Consider the following 21,180-nt stretch of genomic DNA (forward strand, 5'->3'; position numbering starts at 1 on the left):
GGGGAGACACACATATACCCAGATAGCTGTAACACAGTTGACTATGACTGTGAAAGGGACACCAGATGCTGTGAGAGAGCTAGAGGGAAGGTGGAATCCAGGAGGACTTCTGGGAAGGAAGCATTATTCTAGACTTAAAGGATGGGGATGTAGAGTTGTTGGATCAGATACTGGATGTTCAGTTGGATTTGAATTTCAGATAAACAATAAGTTTCTCATGGAAAAAGTTCTCAAATTCTGAATGGGGCACACTCATATCAGAACATTATTAATTGTTTATCTGAAATTACAGCTTAACTGGGTATCCTATAATTTTATTTGCTAAATCTCAAAACTCTCTGGTGGTGGGGTGGGCTGCATTTCAGCAGTGGGTAGTGTAGATGGAAAGAGGATCACCAGCAAATGGGTGGCATTGGCAGAAGCAGGAGCAGCCACTGAGCAGTGACCATTGGTGTTGCCAGAGCAGAAAGGGCCTGTGCGAGGAACAAGGCTACTGAAGCAGGGCCGGCCCAGGGATGGTGGCTGAAGCCAGGCTTTGGGGTCACAAGGCATCGTCCTCCCAAGTGAACATTGCACCAGCCTCACAGTCCCACAAGCCTGTCCCTCCCCTCTGTGGTCAACGCTCCGCATTCAGCCTGAGTAGCAGGAACCTGAGTCAGACCATCTCACTCCCTGCTCAGGCCACACCTAGAAAAAGATATCTGAACCTCTTATCTCGACCTAGAAGGCCCTGTACGGTGTGACCTGGCCTATTTGAATCAAATCTACTCCAAAGCATTGTTGTAAAGATTCAGGGGGATGATGTCAGGCAGTGTTCTCAACCTTGGCTGCCCACTGAAACCACCTGGAGAGCTTTTTACATTTTTATTGGAGTATAGTTTTGATTGATTTACAATGCTGTGTTATTATGCAGAGCTTTTAAAAAGGCAGATGCTTGGCCCCAGCCCTGGGGATTGTGGTTTCCTTGGTCTGGGGTAGTCTGGGCATCAGGAGTTTCAAAAGATTCCCAGTGATTCGGGTGCACAGTGATTGAGGGTCACTGCTGGACCGTGTGCTCTCTAGCCCCACAGAAGCAGCCGGTGAGGGTGTGGTGCCCTCTGCCACGTGTCCAGCTTCAGCTCCGTCTGTCTTCAGTTTCCCCCTCTCTCCCTGGCCGGTGGCTTCCTACCCACCATCCCTCTGTCCAGAATATTCTACCTTCTTTCTTTTCACTTGGCCAACATCTCATCGCTCCCATCCCTCTGTCCTCTTCTCCCAGAACACATTGAACTTTCTCTTTACAACACTCAGCATACTCTGCACTTACATTTTCAGTTGTGACTTGCTTAGTCTCTAGTTCCCTGCAGATTGTAGGCTGCATGGCAGAGGCCCTGTATCTCTTATTCCTCGCTATCCCCACCCCACCCCCACCCCAACCCAGAGCTGGACACGTGATGCTGGCACTCAGTAGATGCCAAACAAATGAATGGATGAAAGAATGACTGATCAGGAGAGGGATACAGTCAGGTTTGCATTTCCAGAGAGGTCTTTCTGACTGCTCTGTGCTGTATGCTGCTGGGGGAGGGTCGAAAGAGACCGAAGCCAGCATACCAGTGATTCCGCAGCTGGAATCACTGGCGAGAACTGATAGGGCCCTGACCAGGACAGAGCTGATGGAGTGGGAGATGGGACAAGTGAGAGACCCGGTACAGGAGGGTGAGGATTTGGGGGGAAGGGTGCCATGTGACTGAGGTTCTACCCCAGGGGACAGGCAGGATGAGATGAGAAACAGGAGTTCTGTTTTGGTCAAGTTGGGTTGGACATGTCAGGGGGACACCTAGGAATCTGAGGCCAGGGACTAGAGACACCTAGGCTGGGGACAGAGATTGGACAGCCACATCAATAGAGGCAAGAGTAAAAACCAAAGTGTTTCTTGCCATTTCTGTGAGCAAAACTTCCTGGGGCGTGGAATGTCTGTGCCTGGGAAGCTGTCTGTCTGAGAGGCGCGTCACGGGCCCTTGTGTCCCTGCAGCTATCCTCGGCATGCACACGCTCATGAGCAACCAGCAGTACTACCAGGCCTTGGGCAGCAGCTCCATCGTGAACAAGGAGGGACTCAACAGTGAGTACCGGCCCCGCTCCCTGCCCACTGCGAGGGCATCTCGGAAGTGAGGAATCCTCCAGAGTCTCGCTACCTCCGCCCACTCTCTGCAATCTCATTGCAGAAGATTTCAAATTCTACTAGCTAAAACTGCTCACCTCTTCTTTTTACTCTCCTGGGATCCTTGTGACTTGATTACAAAGGCCTTCCCCATCCCAATATTATCAGAACATCCTCCTTTATTTTCTTCTGTAAGTTTTAGAGATTTACTTCTTATTCTCCACTTCTTAATCCTCCTGGGGTTCATGTTTGTGTGTGGTGTGAAATGAGATCAAGCTTTCATTTTCTTATATCAATATTCCATTGTCCCAGCACCACTCCTCGCAAAGTCCATCCTCTCACCTCTGGTTTGGGGCTCCACCCGGATCATAAATGTCCATGTGTCCACACGGGTCTGTCTCTGGGCGCCCCTCCTGCTCCACAAGTCTCCTTGTCCTTTCCTGTGCCAACATTACATTGTCTGAATTTCTCCACTGTGTTGTTTCAAGCTGGTAATTTGGCCCCAAAGAGAAATGAAGGCACCCACAGCACAATTACCCTTTCCTCTGGAAGGCCTACACGTTTCTTTCCCACCCAGTCTTCGTTTTATCCTCACAGGAACCCACTGGGTAGAACGACTGTTCACACCCTACTGTGAGGACACCGAGCTTCAGGCAGTTTAGTGAATTCACCTGGTTCTTGCAGGTTGGCAGATGCATCGTCCAAGCAGGGCCCAGACTCCAGGCCCCATCCATCGCCATCCTCCTCCAACCCGTCCCCTCAGTAACCCCCAAGAGGCCCAGCCTTCCATGTCCCTGAGCTCCACCGCCACTTCCTTCTGATGTCCTTGTGTCGAGGGGAAATGACGCCCCATCTCTGTGAGCCATCTCCCTGTTGTCGGTCACTCTAGGTGTGATCAAACCTACACAGTACAAGCCTGTGCCTGACGAAGAACCAAATGCCACAGACGTGGAAGAAACACTGGAGAGGATAAAGAACAATGACCCAAAACTTGAAGAGGTCAACCTCAACAACATCCGGGTGAGGCCCCCTTCACTCCACTTCCCCTGTTGTGGGAGTGTGGGGGAAGCCGAGTCCACTCAGACCCAGACAGCCCAGACCAGACTGCACACAGACACCAGTGTCCTGCTTGGACTCTGGGTCCTTCTGGATCAGGAATAGAGGCAAAATTTTGGGGTAGGAGGACAGTATAAACCAGGACAGCCCATCATCTTGGTTTCCTTCGGGGCCTGACATCAGACCCAGATGTTCACCACAGCCAACCCAGGTTCGACTTTGGAAACCCACCACCTTATCCACAACACTGAGAGCTTCTCAGAGATAAATCATGAGTCAGACACATATGGCTACACGGGATCTGAAGGCTGGAAAAGCCTGGTGCCCACCACGTTCGTGGGGTAACCCAAGCCTGGGGAGGGGCCTAACCCTGAACCTGTGTCTCATGCACGTATTCAGCCCATTCTGCAACCCTAGATGGGAACCATTGGCCCAGTGTCCAAAGCCATACTCTAGGCTGTTGGCCCACATCTCTTTGGACCCTTCCTGTGTGACCACCAGGCAGAGCGGAGACGGGTGGACAGGCTGTGGGAGGAATGCAGGAGCAGGCCCAGCTGCCTGCTCACCTGCTCAGCCCGGGAGCCAGAGAGATTAGTTCTCAGGGGGTGTGGATGTAAGCTAAGAAGTGGGCCCCTCACTTCCCAGCTCGCTTTTCCTTTCTTCTCCGCTTTCTTTTAAGTGGCTGCCAGCCTCGTGGCATAATCAGATTGGAAACCTGCGCCTGCAGTGTCTCCTCCACCTGGCCTCCCTGAGCTTTGCTCCCATGGGGGATAAAGTGACACTCTGAAATGCGAGATCCATTCGGGTGCCTCTGCTATCTGCCATGTGCGCCGTGGGAGACACTGGCACAATTCAGAACTGTGCACCCTGGCAACGTCTATGGGCTCAGAGAAGCGTGGGATGGGGGGACCTGGCCACGGCCCTGTGCCTTCTGGAGCCTCAGGGGCCTCAGAAGTGGGCCTCAGGGCCCACTGTGGGGCCTCAGGCAAGGGCTCGCCCTTTTCAGGCCCATTTCCCCTCTGCATGTGAGGCAGTTGGACTAGGTCAGTGGTATTCACTTGAGATTAAAAAAATAATAAATGCCAATGCCCAGTCCCTCTCCCCACAGAGATTCTGATTTTATTGGTCCAGGGCAGGCCTGAGCATCAGCATTTTATGAAAGTTCCCTAGCACCTCCGATGTGTGGTAGAGCTGAGACTTTCTGGGACAGATGTCTCTTTAAGATTGTCTAGGGCAATGCCCCACCTTAGTTTACGGAAACAAACTCAGAGAGGGGCAGACTCCCCCAGAGTCACACAGCAAGTCAGAAACATTGCCTGCTGCACACACCCACAGGCCTGAGCTCTCGGCACAACACTCTCCTGCACCTTTGCCTTGATGTTTTCCTGCTCCTTCGGTCTCTGCGTGTACAAAGAGAAAACTACAGGTGCTACCTGCAATGTTCAGGGAGGACTTTCTCAATCTGTTTACCAGAAAGTTCTCCCCAAATCTCAGCCATCTGGGGCAAAGCAGGAACCCTCTGCCCATTCCGCTCTTTGGTCAGAGACATGCTGGACATCAGGTTGCATCAGGTGATGAGAGAAGTACTGTCCCATCTCTCTGCCCTGCCTGCCCCTAGCAGGGCTACTGATCACTGCTTGACTTTCTCTCTGCAGAATATCCCCATACCCACTCTGAAGGCGTATGCAGAAGCCCTCAAAGAGAACTCGTATGTGAAGAAGTTCAGCATCGTGGGAACACGGAGCAATGACCCTGTGGCATTTGTATGTACCTTTCTGTCCTGTTGCCTTGAGAGTGGGAGGCATAGAAACAGGAAAGTTGACCTTTGTGGCCTCAGGACTGGCCATGTGCCACCGATGAAGAACCCTGTGTGGTGAGGTGTGATGTGGTGAAAGACACAGGGCTAGGAGCCAAGAGGGAATGTGGACAGAACAGCCATTAGCCAGGCACCATCTGTACATTATCCTAGTTAATCTCCACAATCATCCCAGATCCCAGAGGTGCAGGGCTCCCCACTTTACAGATGAAGAACGTGGGGTAGAGGGAGCTCAGACAACTTGCTTTGTCCAAAGTTTCACAGCAAGTGAGAAGTGGAGTTGAGATTTAAATGCAAGTCACATGGACCTTAAAGTTGGATCTCTGTCTCCACTCTTGTGTAGACAAGGGCCTGCCCCTCCCTGGTCCTCAGTTTCTCCATATCTAAAATTATTGTCTTCATTGGTGGTTGCCAGTGATCAATTTTATTTGATCTTTCCTGTGTCTTAAAAATAATTCTGATTAGATTCAGTTCATTCAGTTCAGTCTCTCAGTCATGTCTGACTCTTTGTGGCCCCTTGGACTGCAGCACGCCAGGCTTCCCTGTTCATCACCAACTCCCAGAGCCTGCTCAAACTCATATCCATTGAGTCAGTGATGCCATCCAACCATCTCATCCTCTGTCATCCCCTTCTCTTCCTGCCTTCAATCTTCCCCAGCATCAGGGTCTTTTCCGATCAGTCAGTTCTTCGTATCAGATGGCCAACGTATTGGAGTTTCAACTTCAGCATCAGTCTTTCCAAAAAATATTCAGGACTGATTCCCTTTAGGATTGACTGGTTTGATCTCCTTGCTGTCCAAGGGACTCTCAAGAGTCTTCTCCAACACCACAGTTCAAAAGCAGCAATTCTTTGGCACTCAGCTTTCTTTATAGTCCAACTCTCACATCCATACATGTCCACTGGAGAAACCATAGCTTTGACTAGATGGGCCTTTGTCAGCAAAGTAATATCTCTGCTTTTTAATATGCTGTCTAGGTTGGTCATAGCTTTTCTTCCAAGGAGCAAGCGTCTTTTAATTTCATGGTTGCAGTCACTATCTGAAGTGATTTTGGAGCCCCTAAAAATAAAGCCTGTCACTGTTTCCACTGTTTCCCTGTCTATTTGCCATGACATGATGGGACTGGAAACAGTGGAAACAGTGGCTGACTTTATTTTTGGGGGCTCCAAAATCACTACAGATGGTGACTGCAGCCATAAAATTAAAAGACGCTTCCTCCTTGGAAGGAAAGTTATGACCAACCTAGACAGCATATTAAAAAGCAGAGACATTACTTTGCTGACAAAGGTCCATCTAGTCAAGGCTATGGTTTTTCTAGCAGTCATGTATGGATGTAGGAGTTGGACTATAAAGAAAGCTGAGTGCCAAAGAATTGATGCTTTTGAACTGTGGTGTTGGAGAAGACTCTTGAGAGTCCCTTGGACTCCAGGAAGGCCAACCAGTCCATCCTAAAGGAGATCAGTCCTGGGTGTTCATTGGAAGGACTGATGCTGAAGCTGAAACTCCAGTACTTTGGCCACCTGATGTGAAGAGCTGACTCACTGGAAAAGACCCTGATGCTGGGAAAGATTGAGGGCAGGAGGAGAAGGGGACGACAAAGGATGAGATGGTTGGATGGCATCACCGACTCAATGGACATGGGTTTGTGTGAACTCTGGGAGTTGATGATGGACAGGGAGGCCCGGTGTGCTGAAGTTCATGCGGTTGCAAAGAGTCGGACATGACTGAGCGACTGAACTGAACTGAACTGATGGGACTGGATGCCATGATCTTCGTTTTCTGAATGTTGAGTTTTTAAGCCAGCTTTTTCACTCTCCTTTTTCACTTTCATCAAGAGCTCTTTAGTTTCTCTTCACTTTCTGCCATAAGAGTGGTGTCATTTGCGTATCTGAGGTTATTGATATTTCTCCCTGTAATCTTGGTTCCAGTTTGTGCTTCATCCAGCCCAGCATTTCTCATGATGTACTCTGCATATAAGTCAAATAAGCAGGGTGACAATATACAGCCTTGACGTACTCCTTTTCCTATTTGGATCCAGTCTGTTGTTCCATGTCGAGTTCTAACTGTTGCTTCCTGACCTGCATATAGGTTTCTCAAGAGGCAGGTCAGGTGGTCTGGTATTCCCATCTCTTTCAGAATTTTCCACAGTTTGTTGTGATCCATACAGTCAAAGGCCTTTAGCGTAATCAGTAATGCAGAAGTAGATGTTTTTCTGGAATTATCTTGCTTTTTCTAAGATCCAACGGATATTGGAAATTTGATCTCTGATTAGATTAAATTGTATTTATTATAAAGTAGCCATCAACTCCTTTTTTTAAAATGTTCAATGCATATTTATGGAGTGTTTATGTCCAGCACTGAATTAGGCTCTGAGAATACAACTGTGACCAAGATAGTCACAGCTCCCACTTTCATGAATGTAATGGTTCATGTAGACAGATAAAGAATAACAGTACAGTATGATTACTACAATGCTAACAGCAGGTTAAAAGGTACATGAATTAGCCTACCAGCCATGGCAATTAACCATTTAGTAGCAATAAGTTTTGTTGATAGCCACAAAATAACTTGCTGGGATTTCAACTGGGATTGCATTGAATCTATATCAAAATGGGAAGAACTGGTATCTTGATAATATTGAGTTTTCTTGTACATGAATAGGGAATATATCTCCATTTATTTAGTTCTTCTTTGATTTAATACAACAGGGTTTTATAGTTTAGCTCCTATAGATCGTATACATATTTTGTTAGCTTTATACCTAAGTATTTCATTGTTTGAAATGAAATTGTTTGCTAATGTAAATGGTATTGTACTTTAAATTTTACATTCCACTTGTTCATTGCTATCTATGGGAAAGCAGCTGACTTTTCTTTATTAACCATATCCTACAACCTTGCTATAATTGCTTATTAGGTCCAGGAGTTTTCTTTGTTAGTTATTTTGTATTTTCTGTGTAACCAATAATGTCATTTGCAAACAAGTGCAGTTCAGTCACTGAATTGTGTCAGACTCTTTGCAACCCCATGGACTACAGCATGCCAGGCTTCCCCATCCATCACCAACTCCTGGAGCCTGCTCAAACTCAGGTCCATCGAATTGGTGATGCCATCCAACCATCTCATCTTTGCAAACAAAGACAGTTTTATTTCACCTTCCCAATTTATATGCTTTTTATTTCCTTTTCTTGCCTTAGTGCATTGGACAGAACTTCTGTTACAGTGTTGAAAAGAGGGTTGAAAGGGGGCATCTTTGCCTTGTACCTAATCTTAGAAATAGTTTCAAATTTCTTACCACTAAATATGAAGTTAACTGTAGGGTTTTTTTTTTTTTTTGTTTTTTGGTAGATAATCTTTATAAATTTGAGGAAATTGCTCTCTGTTCCTAGTTTACTGAGACTTTTTATCATGCATGGATGTTGGATTTTGTCAAATGCTTGTTTTGCATCTATTGAAATGACTGGTTTTTCTCTTTTAGCTTGTTGATGTGATGGAATATCCCACTTAGTCATAATTCAAAATACTTTATGTTGAGATTTCTTATTTGATCCATGTGTTATTTAGAAGTGTGTTGCTTAATCTCCATGTATTAGGGGAGTTTTCTACTTATCTTTTTGTTATTGAATTTCTAGTTTGATTCCATTATGGTCTGAGAACAGACATTGTATGATTTCTGTTCCTTTAAATTTGTTATAGTGTGTTTTGTGGCCCAGAATGCGGTCTATTTTGGTGAATGTTCCAATGTGCGTGAGAAGAATGTGTATTCTGCTTTTGCTGGATGAAATAGTCTATAGATGTCAATTATATCTAGCTGACTGATGGTGGTGTTGTGTTCAGTTATGTCTTTCCTGGTCTTTGACCTGCTAGAGCTGTCCATATCCATAGAGGTGTATGGAAGTCTGCAGCTATGATAGTGGATTCATCTCTCTCTTTCTTTGCAATTCTATTAGTTTTTGCCTCATATAGTTTGATGCTCTGTTATTAGGCACATTCTCATTAAGAATGGTATGTCTTCTTGGATAATTGACCCCATACTATCCTTCTTTATCCTGATAAATTTCCTTACTTTGAGGTCCATTCATAGCAATCAATTATTTTCTCATTTTTAAAATACATAGGACATTTCCTTGGTTGTTTTCGAAACGATAGAAATAGCTCATAGTCTCTCACTGCTGCCAGTGGAGAACCTCTGGTTAGATGTTCTCTGACCTCAGGATGTCTCCAGCACAGCTGGCAGTCACATGCTGTGTCCACTGCTGTCACTGGATCAGAAACCAAGCCCATCTGTGCTGGCAGTCAGCTCAGCTCCACAAATATTTACGGGGAATTGACTCTGTGCCAGGTCAACAGCTGATGTCATACCCTTCACACCAGGATACCCATTGTTGAAGATGAAAATACTTCTGGGACAATTGGTAACAAGCTACCGGAGCTCCATTAGCGTCCGCACTGCCTGCCACAGCTCTTCTCCTGCCCATTTCTTTACTCTGGTCCAGCAGACAGAGTTGACACCTGGTATGACACTGCCTATAGGACCAGCTCAGTCACTAGTATGTCGACTTGGATCAGCCTGCTATACTTACATACTGGCTGTCAAGTATTTTGATTATCAGGCCACACCTTTCCTGGGGAGCAAGAAGGATGCTGTGGGTGGGCACAGATTGGGTCCATCCCCTCAGGAGGGTCCAGCCTACGCAGGGTTGGAGAGGAAGCTGACATGTCATCCCGGGGCACACGAAAGCAGGGGAGCTGAGGATTTGGGCTCTGAAGGCATCCGAGGAGCTGAGCCTTGCGAAGGCTTCAGCAGGCAGGGCCAGTGGGACGGGCATTCCTGGACCAGATCGTCATTTCAGACAACCAGGACCCACTGATCTTACATCCTGGCTCATCAGCTGCTGGTGTCTCCTTTCCACCATGACACATCGTTTCCACCACCTGCTAATTACTTCATTTCCTCCAGAGGCTCTGATTGTCATCTACACCCCCTGGCTGAAGTCCTCCAACATGCTGGGGCCATCCGAGCTCCTGTCTTCCGATTTGCCCTGGTCACTTGCCCAGTGGGATGGCTTCCCAGGCTCCTCTCTCTGCTGTTCAAAGAGAATGACAACTCCATGGAATTCCAACAGGGACACAGAAAAGACAAGTTGAAAGTATATAGGGAACTTGGAACTCCAGTAGTCCAGTGACCAGTGACTGAGGACCTACTATGTGCTGAGCACTGTATGGGTGGGAGGTTCCCTTGGGGTGAACGAGGTGCACCAACAGCCCACCAAGAGTATATAGGCTAATGGAGGAGACAAAACCTCTATAAAAACAACTCTAAACACAGGAACACAAGTTCCATGAGGGAGGTTATGGATAAAGTCTGTGAGGTTCAAGAAGGCAGGCACAGCAAGCTAGGGGGAAAGACTCTTAGAGAAAGGGGCATTAGAATGGCCTGGAAGGATGGACAGGGTTTCAATGAGTGAAGCAGAAAGGAAGGGCATTCCAGGTGGTAGGGAAGGATGAGGAAAGGCAGAGCGGAGGGAGAGCGCTGGGTGCCGGGGGGAACTGAGAGTAGCACCAACAAGAGGGTAGCTGGAGTTGAGGCTGATCAGGGCAAGGGAACCAGGTAATAGAAGATTTGGATGCAGGTTAAGGAGCTGAAACTCTCCAGCTGGGGTTTGGAGCCACAGCAAGCCAGAGGGGAGGAGAGACACAGAATGGTGCTTGGTGAAGGAAGTTGAGGAGATCTTCTTCCTGGTCCCTGACTGTGTCTGAGGGACTCTCACTCCCAGCAAGGCTCCCTCAGTATTTTAGGTTCTACCCACAGGGGTTCCAGCCTTGATCAGGTAATTCACGGTACCCTACCTTTTCTCCTATGGTCCAAGGCCCTTGCCGAGATGCTCAAGGTGAACAAGGTGTTGAAGACACTGAACGTGGAATCGAACTTCATTTCCGGAGCCGGGATCCTGCGCTTAGTGGAAGCACTTCCGTACAACACTTCTCTGGTGGAACTGAAGATCGATAACCAGGTGAGATGGGCAAGGGCCTCCTTGTGTCCTTCACTTGATGCTTGCACTTCTGCACTTGTTCATTTGCTGCTGTATGGACTGGACAGAGCAGATGCTGCTGCTTATGAAAGCTCCAGAGCCCAGCTTTAAAGAGACCTCCAAGGTCATCCAGTCCATACCCTCTACATGCTCACAGTTCCTTCTTCATCATTCCCACCAAGTGCTCCACCAGCTTCTGCTTGGGGACCCCTAATGATGGGAGGCTCACTTTTTATTGAGATCACCCCTTTCATTTTTAGTGAGAATATCCTTCCTTATATCCAGTAGAAGTCAGCTCCCTATAAGTCCTGTTTGTTGAGTTTAATTCTGTTCTCTGCTGCATACAGGGTATATCTGATGCACAGATCTTATAAACCACTGGAGCCTTCCTCATTAGGCAAAACAACACCATTTTTATCCATCACCCCCCTACACCACTCAGTGGGCTTTTGAATACCATCAAGGTTATTCCCTGGGCAAATTCTAGTTTGCCTTTTTCCTTACAGGGTTATCATTTCTCTATAACTTCCGTAGTTCAGTCATTTATCTTCAGGGCAACCATTTCAGTTCTAACTTTCTAAGATGATACTAATAACAGTATCATGTCTGTTGCACATGTTGAGGGTTCCCTGTGGGCCAGGCTATGTGCTGTGTACCTTATACACATCATCTCTGATCTTCCCAACTGCCCTGCAGGATGTGAGTGTTATCGGTCTCAGTTTTCAGAAAACAAAACGGCTCAGAGAAGCTGAAGGCTAGCAGCTTTCTCAGGGCTGCCAAGCAGCCCTGAGAACTTTCAGAAGCAGGATTTGAATGCAGGTCTCTGACTCTGAAACCCACTCTTCTCCAGTATACCATGTCGCTTCTAGTGCTAAAATGCTTTATTCTTTATGGTTTGATAGAGAACTTGCTTTTTTTCCCTACATGAAAATGTTTGCTGAATGGTCATATAAATGTGTGTATAGGAAAAAGATTGGATGAAATAGAACAAAATTGTGTACAGTGGTTGTCCCTGAATGAGATTATCTCTACTTTTTATCCTCATTAAAAAAATTATACAAATATATAGAAAAGTGCATAGAAGTTAAATCCACAGCTTAATGACTCATATAGGCAGGTAACCTGTGTCAAGAGGTTAAGCATCACCAGCTTCCAGAAGACTTTGGCGGTCCCTTCCCTGGTGGCTCAGATGATAAAGAATCTGCCTGCAATGTGGGATACCCAGGTTCGATCCCTGGGTTGGGCAGATCCCCTGGTGAAGAGAATGGCTACCCATTCCAGTATTCTAGCCTGGAGAATTCCATGGACAGAGGAGCCTGGTGAACTATATAGTTCATGGCGTCAAAAAGAATCGGACATGACTGAGAGACTAACACTTCTCCCAATCTTAAACCTTCACAACTCTTCACAGTTTGCTCCCTACTTACTCTTACGGCTCCATGACTTAGAGCTATTCTTTTCTCTCCCCAGGAACGTCCTCCCCTGCCCTGACCCCTTCTCTGCCTAGAGAAATCCTCCTCTTCCTTCTGGATTTGGTTGTAGTCTCTCCTCCCAGTGGTTCTAGAGCCAGCCTGAACCACCTTGCTGGAGCTAACTGTACATATATCCCTTCCCAACTCCACTTGAGTGATGGCACACTGGTAGTTACTCCTAGTGAGAGTATTAACACTGTGGATGTTGGCAAACACTACAAATCCAACCTTTATTTCCCCCCCACAAGAGCCAGCATATAACTGCTTTCTCCCTTCAGCCTGCCACAGGGCCTCTGAGCCTCCCCGCAGAGAGAGTTTAAGAGCTCCTTCCCTGGTTCTCCTAGCACCTTGGCTTCCTTCTGAACTTCTCAGAAGTGGGGGCTGTGTCTAAGTCATCTCCATATCCCAATACGCAGTTCAGAACTTGGTCCCGCAGTGGCACTTGATAAACAGGGCTGCGCTGGATGGTTGTATATGTTGTCCACTGTACAATGAGGAGACAGGGGACAAAACCCAACTCATAATCTACTCTTTAAAACTTCATACAGGACTTTATTCATCCAGAGAAGGCACTTTTCTCTAATTCATAAAGAGAGGCCATATGAGCCTGCAGCAGCCGTGTCATGTGAACTTGCTGCATTAAATTCTTTCCATCTCTCACATGCCAGTAGCCTGCTGCTGTAGCACCCATTCCCAGCCCCCATTGCTTCCATCCTTTCTTCCATTGCTGACCCTGCTTTATTGCAGGCAGAGGGGGCAGATGAGATGGAACAAAGGCATATAACATGCCTGGCAGTAGCCTTAGGCCAAGCCCTGGGATTGGCTACTCATGTGATACCAGGCCTACCCGGGCAGGGAGTCTCAGCTGAAACCTGATTCCTGGGACAGAATGTCGGCCAAAGATGACCCAGAGCACTGGCTTCAGGTCATTCTGGTGGCAGCTTACAGGGAGCAAGCTGCCCACTTCCCCTCCCAGTGCTTCCCCCCAAAGACAGAGCCCATGCTGACCATCACCCTCAGCCCGGCTAAACATCCATGCAAGGCTATCCACTTCCCTGAGCCTCAGTTTCCTCATTTGTAAAATGGGGATAATGAGAATCTCTACTTCTAAGGAGCTAAGAGATGAATACTATGAAGTTGTTCACTTTTATATTTACTCTGAAGGTGACCTAGGGAGTTCACACATTATTCTAAGAGTTAATGTACTGAGCAGGTACCATGTATCCATTATCTCATTTAAGGCTGGCAAAGACTCGCTGGATGGATGTCACAGCCTATCCTAGTATTGTGGATGAGGAAACTGAGGCCCAGGCAGGCTATGTAACCTGCCTGAGGTCATACAGGAAGTAAGAGAGGCAAGGTTAGAATCCAGGTCTATGTGACGCTAAAGTCCATGAACTGTGCCTGTCTGGGTTCTTGAATCTACTGTAGTTTTGTGCAGGTCTTAGTTCTTCTCAGCTGTCCCTTTCCCTTGGTGCCAGGCCAGAGCACTGGTCACCACCTGCTCCCACCTCATCCTAGGAGTGTCTCCCTTTGTTTTATCTCAGGGTTTAGTAAGTGCCTGCTGTACCCAGAGCTGTACGGGGCTCTGTGTGTGAATACTGGCTCTGTCCTCTTGAGATTCCACACTGGATGAGATGACTGACATGTGTATAGTTGATCATTCAGCCAGGTGCTCTAGCAAGCCACACACAGTGGGGTACTGTGGGGAAAATTTTCAGTCAGGAGCAGGCATCAAGGAGGGCTTCTTGGAGGAGGCGGAATTTGAGATAAACTCTAGGGTGGAAGTATGTCAGAGGGTTAAGTGGAGGCCATGGCATCCCCGGTGTAGGGAACCACATGAACAAAGAGAAGGAGAGAGGACAGCTGTAGAGTCAATTCAGAATCAACTAATGGGACCGCCTGAGGAAAGCCAGAAAGGGAGCTGAGGGGAGCCCAAAGGGCTGGGAGTGAGTAGTTCGAAGGGAAGTGGCCTGTGGGCTGTCATAAGATGGTTCCCGGCTGGATGGGAGAGGGTTGGGGGCAGGAAGAGGGCATCAGGGCTTGGAGACCAGAGGGGGCTTTGACTACCCACATTCAGGGTGCCTGTGAGGAGGTACTCCTGGGAGCCTGAGTCTAGAGACTGGACTGAGACCTGGTGGGGGAGGTGGGGGGCTGAAACAGGACTCGAGGAGGGGGCTCTGCTGGCTCAGGCTAGGGGAAGGCCATCCATACCTCTCTCAGTGCCCCGGGAGGCATGGGCTCTGGGGGCATGTGGCCAAGAGGAGGTGATGAGTGGCGCTGGATTTATTCCTCGTTCTTGTTAGTCACCGAGGTCCCCAGAGGCCACAGCTTTCTCCTCAGCCCTGCGCCCGTAACCTGTGTCAGAGTCCTCCCTTCTCCTTATTCGGCCAAGGAGACGGACTCGGGGAGTTCTGCCCAGGGTGACACAGAGCCTCACAGGCTGGTTCAGGACACGGACTCAGGATAGGACTCTGAGGCTGCTTGTTGACTCAGCCAGGCTCTCTTTTACTTCCATGCTCTTGCTGCCTGGAGTCACCCTGGTACAGTAGTGAGCCTGAGCATGGGGGGAGGGGCAGGGGGCTGACTGCCGCTGAGAGCGCTGGGACATGCCTAGTCCAGCCCCCCTTTTGCAGATGGGGAAACCAAGGATTTGAGAAGGGATGGGACATGCCCAATGTCACGAATCAAGTTAGGCTCAGAACTGGGCTGGAACTGAAGCACCCAGCTTCCAAACAGGCTGTGTTAATGAACAGACAGGAGAGACCCTCCCAGCACCCAGGAGGCAGGCAGGACACATGGGGTGCCTGCAGGCCCATCCATCCCAAGCCAACCGTGTCCCAAGCAGCGGCTCTTCGCCGCTCTTGAGCCACTCTCCTCTCCCACAGAGCTCCCTCCAGCAGGCCCTTCCCAGGACACTTGGGGCATGGGACACTCTCCCTGCCCCTCAGCAGAGACGAGGCCTGAAAATAGGCTCCCTCTCCACATGAAGACATGTGCAAAGTCTAGGGGGATTTCACTGGGTGTCTCGCATTTCATTCCAATATTTGACAGCGAGAATGTGCTTAATATTTTGAAAAGAAGCTAAAGGAAGTGGATCATGTTTTCTTGTTTTTCCAGATTGGATTGTTTTCCTAGTGGAAATAAATTTAGAAAACAAAAGCTATGCTAGAATAGGATCCTGAAGGTTTTCACACATGGTGATACCCATTAATTTTAGATTCCACACTCAGGGCAGCTTTTTAAATGAGGCTGAATATAACTTTTGGTTTTGCAAGATATAAGGAAAACACACTCTTGAAAACCACGAGAGCAAGACCAACTGTGTTTTGTTTTGTTCCTTATAGTTTTAGCTTCTAAGCAGCAGCTCTCCGTCTGTGCATAGTTTTCGAGTCTGTAGTCTCATTTTGCATTGAAGTAATTCAGTCTGGAAGTATTCAGCCTCCTTGAGAGGACAGGCATGTGTCACTGTCCCTTCCTCTAAATGTCAATTATGTTCTTTTACTTACCTCACTCTAAGGGAAAGATGAAATGAAGTCAGTGGAAATAATAGAGAAAATCCTTTTCCTATGCAGATCAGAATAAACAAGAATAAAGATTTGTGACAGTGACGATCTCACACCATGTCAGGTCCCCACTGCAGGCTGTGTTTGGAGAAGCTAGGCAGGAGACAGACTGACCCAGGGGCTCCCTGGCTTCAAATCTCTGACATTTGAAGTCAAACAAGGGATGGAGTCCTGGCTATGCCCCAGCTGTGTCATGTTCTTTCTGTGTAATGGGGGGAAGTCACTTCTTGTATCCGTGCCTCTGTTTCTTTATGTGTAAAACGGGAATAATACTCATACTCGCCTAATAGGGCTATGCCTCATATATCTGACATATAGTCTTTTCTCAATCAAGGGGGGAGATGTTTCTATTGTTAATTAGGCCCAGTCAGTGGTGGAAGGGTGGGATGGGGAGGACCGACATCCAAGAGATTCTAGCTTATGCAAGGAACAACTTTTAACCACTTTCTTTTCCTCTCTTATTCCCTCTCTTCCTTTCCTACTTGAGTTTATTTTTTATTGAAGTTAACTTATACATAGTGAAGCAAATGCATCTTGAGTAGACGACTCAGTGGATTTACGAATTTATGTGTAGCTGTGTGATCACCACCAAGTTCAAGATGTGGAACACTTCAGCACCCCAGCAGGCTCCCTCAGGCCCCTTTGCCAATCAGCACCCCGCAAATGCATGAATATTTTAATTCCTGCCATCAGAGACGAGTTTTGCCTGTTCTTAAACTTTATATAAATGGAATCTTTCTGTGTCTGGCTTTTTTTGGTCAACACTGTCTGTGAGTCTATCAGTTATCTCCAGCTGTGTAACAAAGTATGCTCCCTTCCCCCAAAAAACTCAGCCACTTAAAACAACATGAACATGCATTTAGTTCACAGTTTCTGAGTCAGGAATCCAGAAGCAATTTGACTGCATAGATCTAGCCCAATCTCTAATGAGATTACAGTCAAGGCTTGACCAAGTCTGAAGGGTTGACCAATGCTAGAGGAACTGCTTCCAAGTGGCTTCTTCCATGGCTGTTGGCAGGAAGCCTCAGCTACTTGCCATGTGGACCTCTCCATAGGGCTGCTTGAGTGTCCTCATGGTATGGCAGCTAACTTCTCCCTGAGCTAGTGATCCAAGGCAGAGAAAGAAGGAAGCCAAGCCAAAAATGCCTTTTATGAGCCAACCTTGGAAGTTACACAGTCACTTCTGCCATGTTCTGTCTGTTAGAAATGAGTCACTAAGCAAAGCCACCCTCAAGGGGAGAGGAATTAGGCTCTACCTTTTGAAGGGAGGAGTGTCAAAGAATTGCAGGCTTTTTTTTTTTTTTGGCTGCATTGGGTCTTTGTTGCTGCACTCGGGCTTCTCTTTACTGTGCTGTGTGGGCTTCTCATCGCAGTGTCTTGTCTTATTGTGGAGCACGGGCTGTAGAGAGCCCTGGCTCAGTAGTTGCAGTGCATGGGCTTTGTTGCTCTGCAGCATGTGGGATCTTCACAGACCAGGGATCAAACCCATGTCCCCTGCATTGGCGGGCTAATTCTTAACCACTGGACCACTGGGCCAGTCCTGCAGGCATGTTTTAATCAGCAGAGTGAGAATCATTTCTATCCTTTTTCATTGCTGCTGTTTGACCAGAAAGGCCTTTCTAACCAGCAGAGCAAGCCAAGGATAGAGCAGGCAACTCAGAATGGTGTACTCCCATCCCCAGGGGAGTGTGTAAGTGGAACAGAACAATCTGGCAGCTGTAATAAAGGAGGAAATGTTAATATCAGCCAGGATTTGGGACTCTGAAGTTGGATTAGATAATTCCCAAGGCTCCTTTCTGTTGTTTTTTCAAGTGTTCTCAGTTGTCCATATTTTCTGGATTAAAGAAAAGGCCAAAACTGGCCCCATGACATGTATCAAGTGAGCTTCTCGGTGTCCATGGCACCTCTGTCCAGCTCCAGGTCACAGCTCAGTTGCACCTGAGTTGTTGGATGGTTTCATTAAGTAGTGAATCTGATCATCTTCTCCTCAGATTGATAATACATGGTCAGAGTAAAGGCTGAGGGAGCAAGAGGTGTCATACACTCCTGAAGGGCACATCAGTGTTCGTGTCCTTTGGGGAGGGCAGTCACACATTTAATTCAAAATATGCCTGTCATTTTAACCCACCAATACTATATCTCCACATCCAGCCTGAAGAATACTCCTACCTCTCCAGCAAAGCCCACTCCTGCATTGTGTATGACACGGAAAACTGGAAGCAAATGAAATTATCTGTCTCGACTAGGGCATCCCATGAAGCAGTTAGAAGGAATGAGGTAGTTCTCCATGTGCTGACCTGGAAAGATTCCAGAAAACATTAAATGAAAAAGATAAGTTACAGAACAATAAGTACAGTATGAATCCATTAAGGGAAAAAATGAAAAATAAGAAAAATCTGTCTATTTTTGTTACATATTGCATAGAAAAAAAAAAATCCATAGGAACACATCCTGTTGGCCATGGTGGTTTCTTCTGTGGAAAGCGGGTAGGACGATAAATGATGTGAAGGGAGACTTTTAATTTACTCCATCTGCTTTAGTATCATTATTAGAATTGTTAATAATGAGATAATATTTACTCACAAGTGATTTAGTTTTCAAGCATGTCTGAAGTGGGGCAAAAGTTCTTCCTGACCTCCTCTCCCTGGCCCTACTGCCAGAGTCTGCTGCTCCACTTCAGTCTCCCCACAAGAGGCTCCTAAGTGTCTTATACACACTGTCAAGGTCACGTCTTAATTTGTTATGCCATCCCAAGCAAGCTAGTGATAGACTCAATGCAGGCTCTGGAGGCCTTAAAGGTCACGGAGCCTAAGCCTCCCCCAGCAACATCTAGGAGACCCTTACAGGATGCAGTCTGCCATCTCTTCACACACCTCCAGGGACGAGCAGTCCACTACCTCGCCAGCCACTGTTGATGGCAATCTGCACGCCGAGCCAAGTCTCCCTTCTGAGCTCTTTCAGAGGCACTCGACTGAAGTGGGAACTAGCTCAGGCTCTGGAGTACACTGTGCAAGTCCTTTCTGCAACTGACTAGCTCTGTGATCGGAGGGAAATTTCTTAATATCTGCTTATCATGTCTCTTGTTTATAAGATGAAAGTTTTAAGAATACTACATATTCCATCGGTTTATAGGGAAGAGAAATTGACTTAGCTTATGTAAAGTGCTTATGCCATGCCTAGGACACAATGATCACTAGATAATAAGAGACCAGAGTTTTAGTCCTGACTCTGTCTGCAAGGCCCCCTCTCTCATCTATGAAGTGATTGCCGTTCTTCTAGTCTCAGAGTCCCTGGAGAAAGGAAGGGCTTGAGAAGGTAGTAAGTAGGAAGCTTCTTACGATGTATGCACATTTTCTATTTTAATGTAAAAATGTAGTTTGGTTCAGAGATTAACACTCCAGGCAGACAGGCTGTGATTATCTAATGTTCCCTCTGGCACACACCTGACATGTCTGCATGTATTCCAGGGCTGTCGGAGAAGGTGGTGCTGGAGCATCCTCTGAAGTCCTTCCAGCTCCAGCTTCAGCTCTAGCCTTGGCTGTCATTTAAGCAGAGGAAGCACAGCCTGGCTTCCATATACACACGGGCTCAGTTTACTCATCCCCAAGTCCAGGGCTGCCGACCTCCCAGGGAAGGAGGGCAGTCGAATGGGGCAGTTTGCATCTGAGTGCTTTGTGCTCTAGACCAGGCGGCACGATGTGTCAGCTTTGCGAAGCGGCCCCTGCAGTCATTGGCAGTCCCTCCACTCGGGACACTGGTGCTTTTAAGACTAGTCCATCTTGCTTTCTAGCAGAGCTTGCCTGACAAGTGACAGCAAGGAGAGACCAGGCTTCCTGCTTAGTGGGGTGGCGGGGGACATGCCAGTTCCTTACTGGGGTCGCAGTCTGTATCATCTGCCAGACCAAGCTGGCCAGAGCCCAGGACTGTGCTGGGTCCTTCGAGGACAGGCCTGAGCTCTTCCCAGCACTATCAGAAGCCTTGCCAGATGGGCTGGTGGAATCTTACCATCCTCCCTCTGCCTGCCCTAGTCAGCAGTTTCCGGCTCTGTCTGAACCCACACAAGCTCCGGTGAACTCAGGATACCTGGAAGGAGTTCTTTATCAAGAGTCTCAACTGCAGTTCCACACTTGTCCTTTTGGATATTGGGCTGATGTATCTTCTCAGCCTCCCCAAGTTGCTGTGCACTGATCATATTCCTATTTTTTCCATTCAGTTCAATGCCTTGACCTTGCCCTAGAGATAGGGTATTATGTGCTCCCTAAGGGCTCACGGTCTAGGTTAGCAACCATCCAACAGAATTTTGTGTTGATGGAAGTGTTCTGTATCTGCACCAATATGGAAACCTCTAGCCACTGGCTCTTGCACACTTGAATGCAACTGAGGAACTGAATTTTAAATTTTATTTAACTTTTAATTGAACTATAGTTGCTTTACAATATTATAGTTTCAGATGTACTGTGATTCAGTATTTTTATAGATTATACTCCATTATAAGTTATTACAAGATAATGTCTATAATTCCTTATGCTCTACAAGATGTCCTTGTTGCTTATCTATTTTATATGTGGTGGTTTGTAGCTCTTAATCCCCTATCTGTATACTGCCACTCCCCACTTCTCTATCCCTGCTGGTAACCAATAGTTTGTTTTCTATATCTGTGAACCTGTTTCTATTTTTACTATATATATTCATTTGTATTTTTTTAGATTCCATATACATTTTATTTAGTTAAATTTTTTAAAAAATCAATCAAATATGGGCAGAGAATCTGAATAGATAGTTTCCCATAGAAGACATGCAGATGACCAAGAGGTACATAAAAAGTTGCACAAAATCACTAATCATCAGGGAAATACAAACCAAACCACAATGAGCTATCACCTCACACCTGTTAGAATGGCTATTATCAAAAAGATAAGAATTAACAAGTGTTGGCAAGCATATGGAGAAAGGGAACCATTGGGCACCATTGATGGGAATTACAATTGGTGCAGCCACTATGGAAAATAGTATGGCTGTTCTTCAAAAAATTAAAAGTAGAACTATCATACAATCCAGCAATTTCACTTCTGGGTGTTTATCCAAAGAAAATGAAAACAC

At 46.9% G+C, this 21,180-nt stretch overlaps 1 protein-coding gene across 2 annotated transcripts in view; it reads left to right on the plus strand.

Moving 5' to 3' along the window:
* TMOD1 (tropomodulin 1) overlaps positions 1-21,180 on the plus strand; it is an 89,731-nt gene that overhangs the window by 55,860 nt on the left and 12,691 nt on the right. For both annotated transcript variants that reach the window (XM_024995989.2, NM_001079640.1), the window contains exons 5-8: positions 2,012-2,101; positions 3,030-3,160; positions 4,852-4,959; positions 10,881-11,024. In XM_024995989.2, the coding sequence (XP_024851757.1) occupies positions 2,012-2,101; positions 3,030-3,160; positions 4,852-4,959; positions 10,881-11,024 (473 nt within the window). The remainder of the gene's footprint in view (positions 1-2,011; positions 2,102-3,029; positions 3,161-4,851; positions 4,960-10,880; positions 11,025-21,180) is intronic.

Source organism: Bos taurus, chromosome 8 (genome assembly GCF_002263795.3).
Source record: "Bos taurus isolate L1 Dominette 01449 registration number 42190680 breed Hereford chromosome 8, ARS-UCD2.0, whole genome shotgun sequence".
Taxonomy (NCBI): Eukaryota; Metazoa; Chordata; class Mammalia; order Artiodactyla; family Bovidae; genus Bos; species Bos taurus.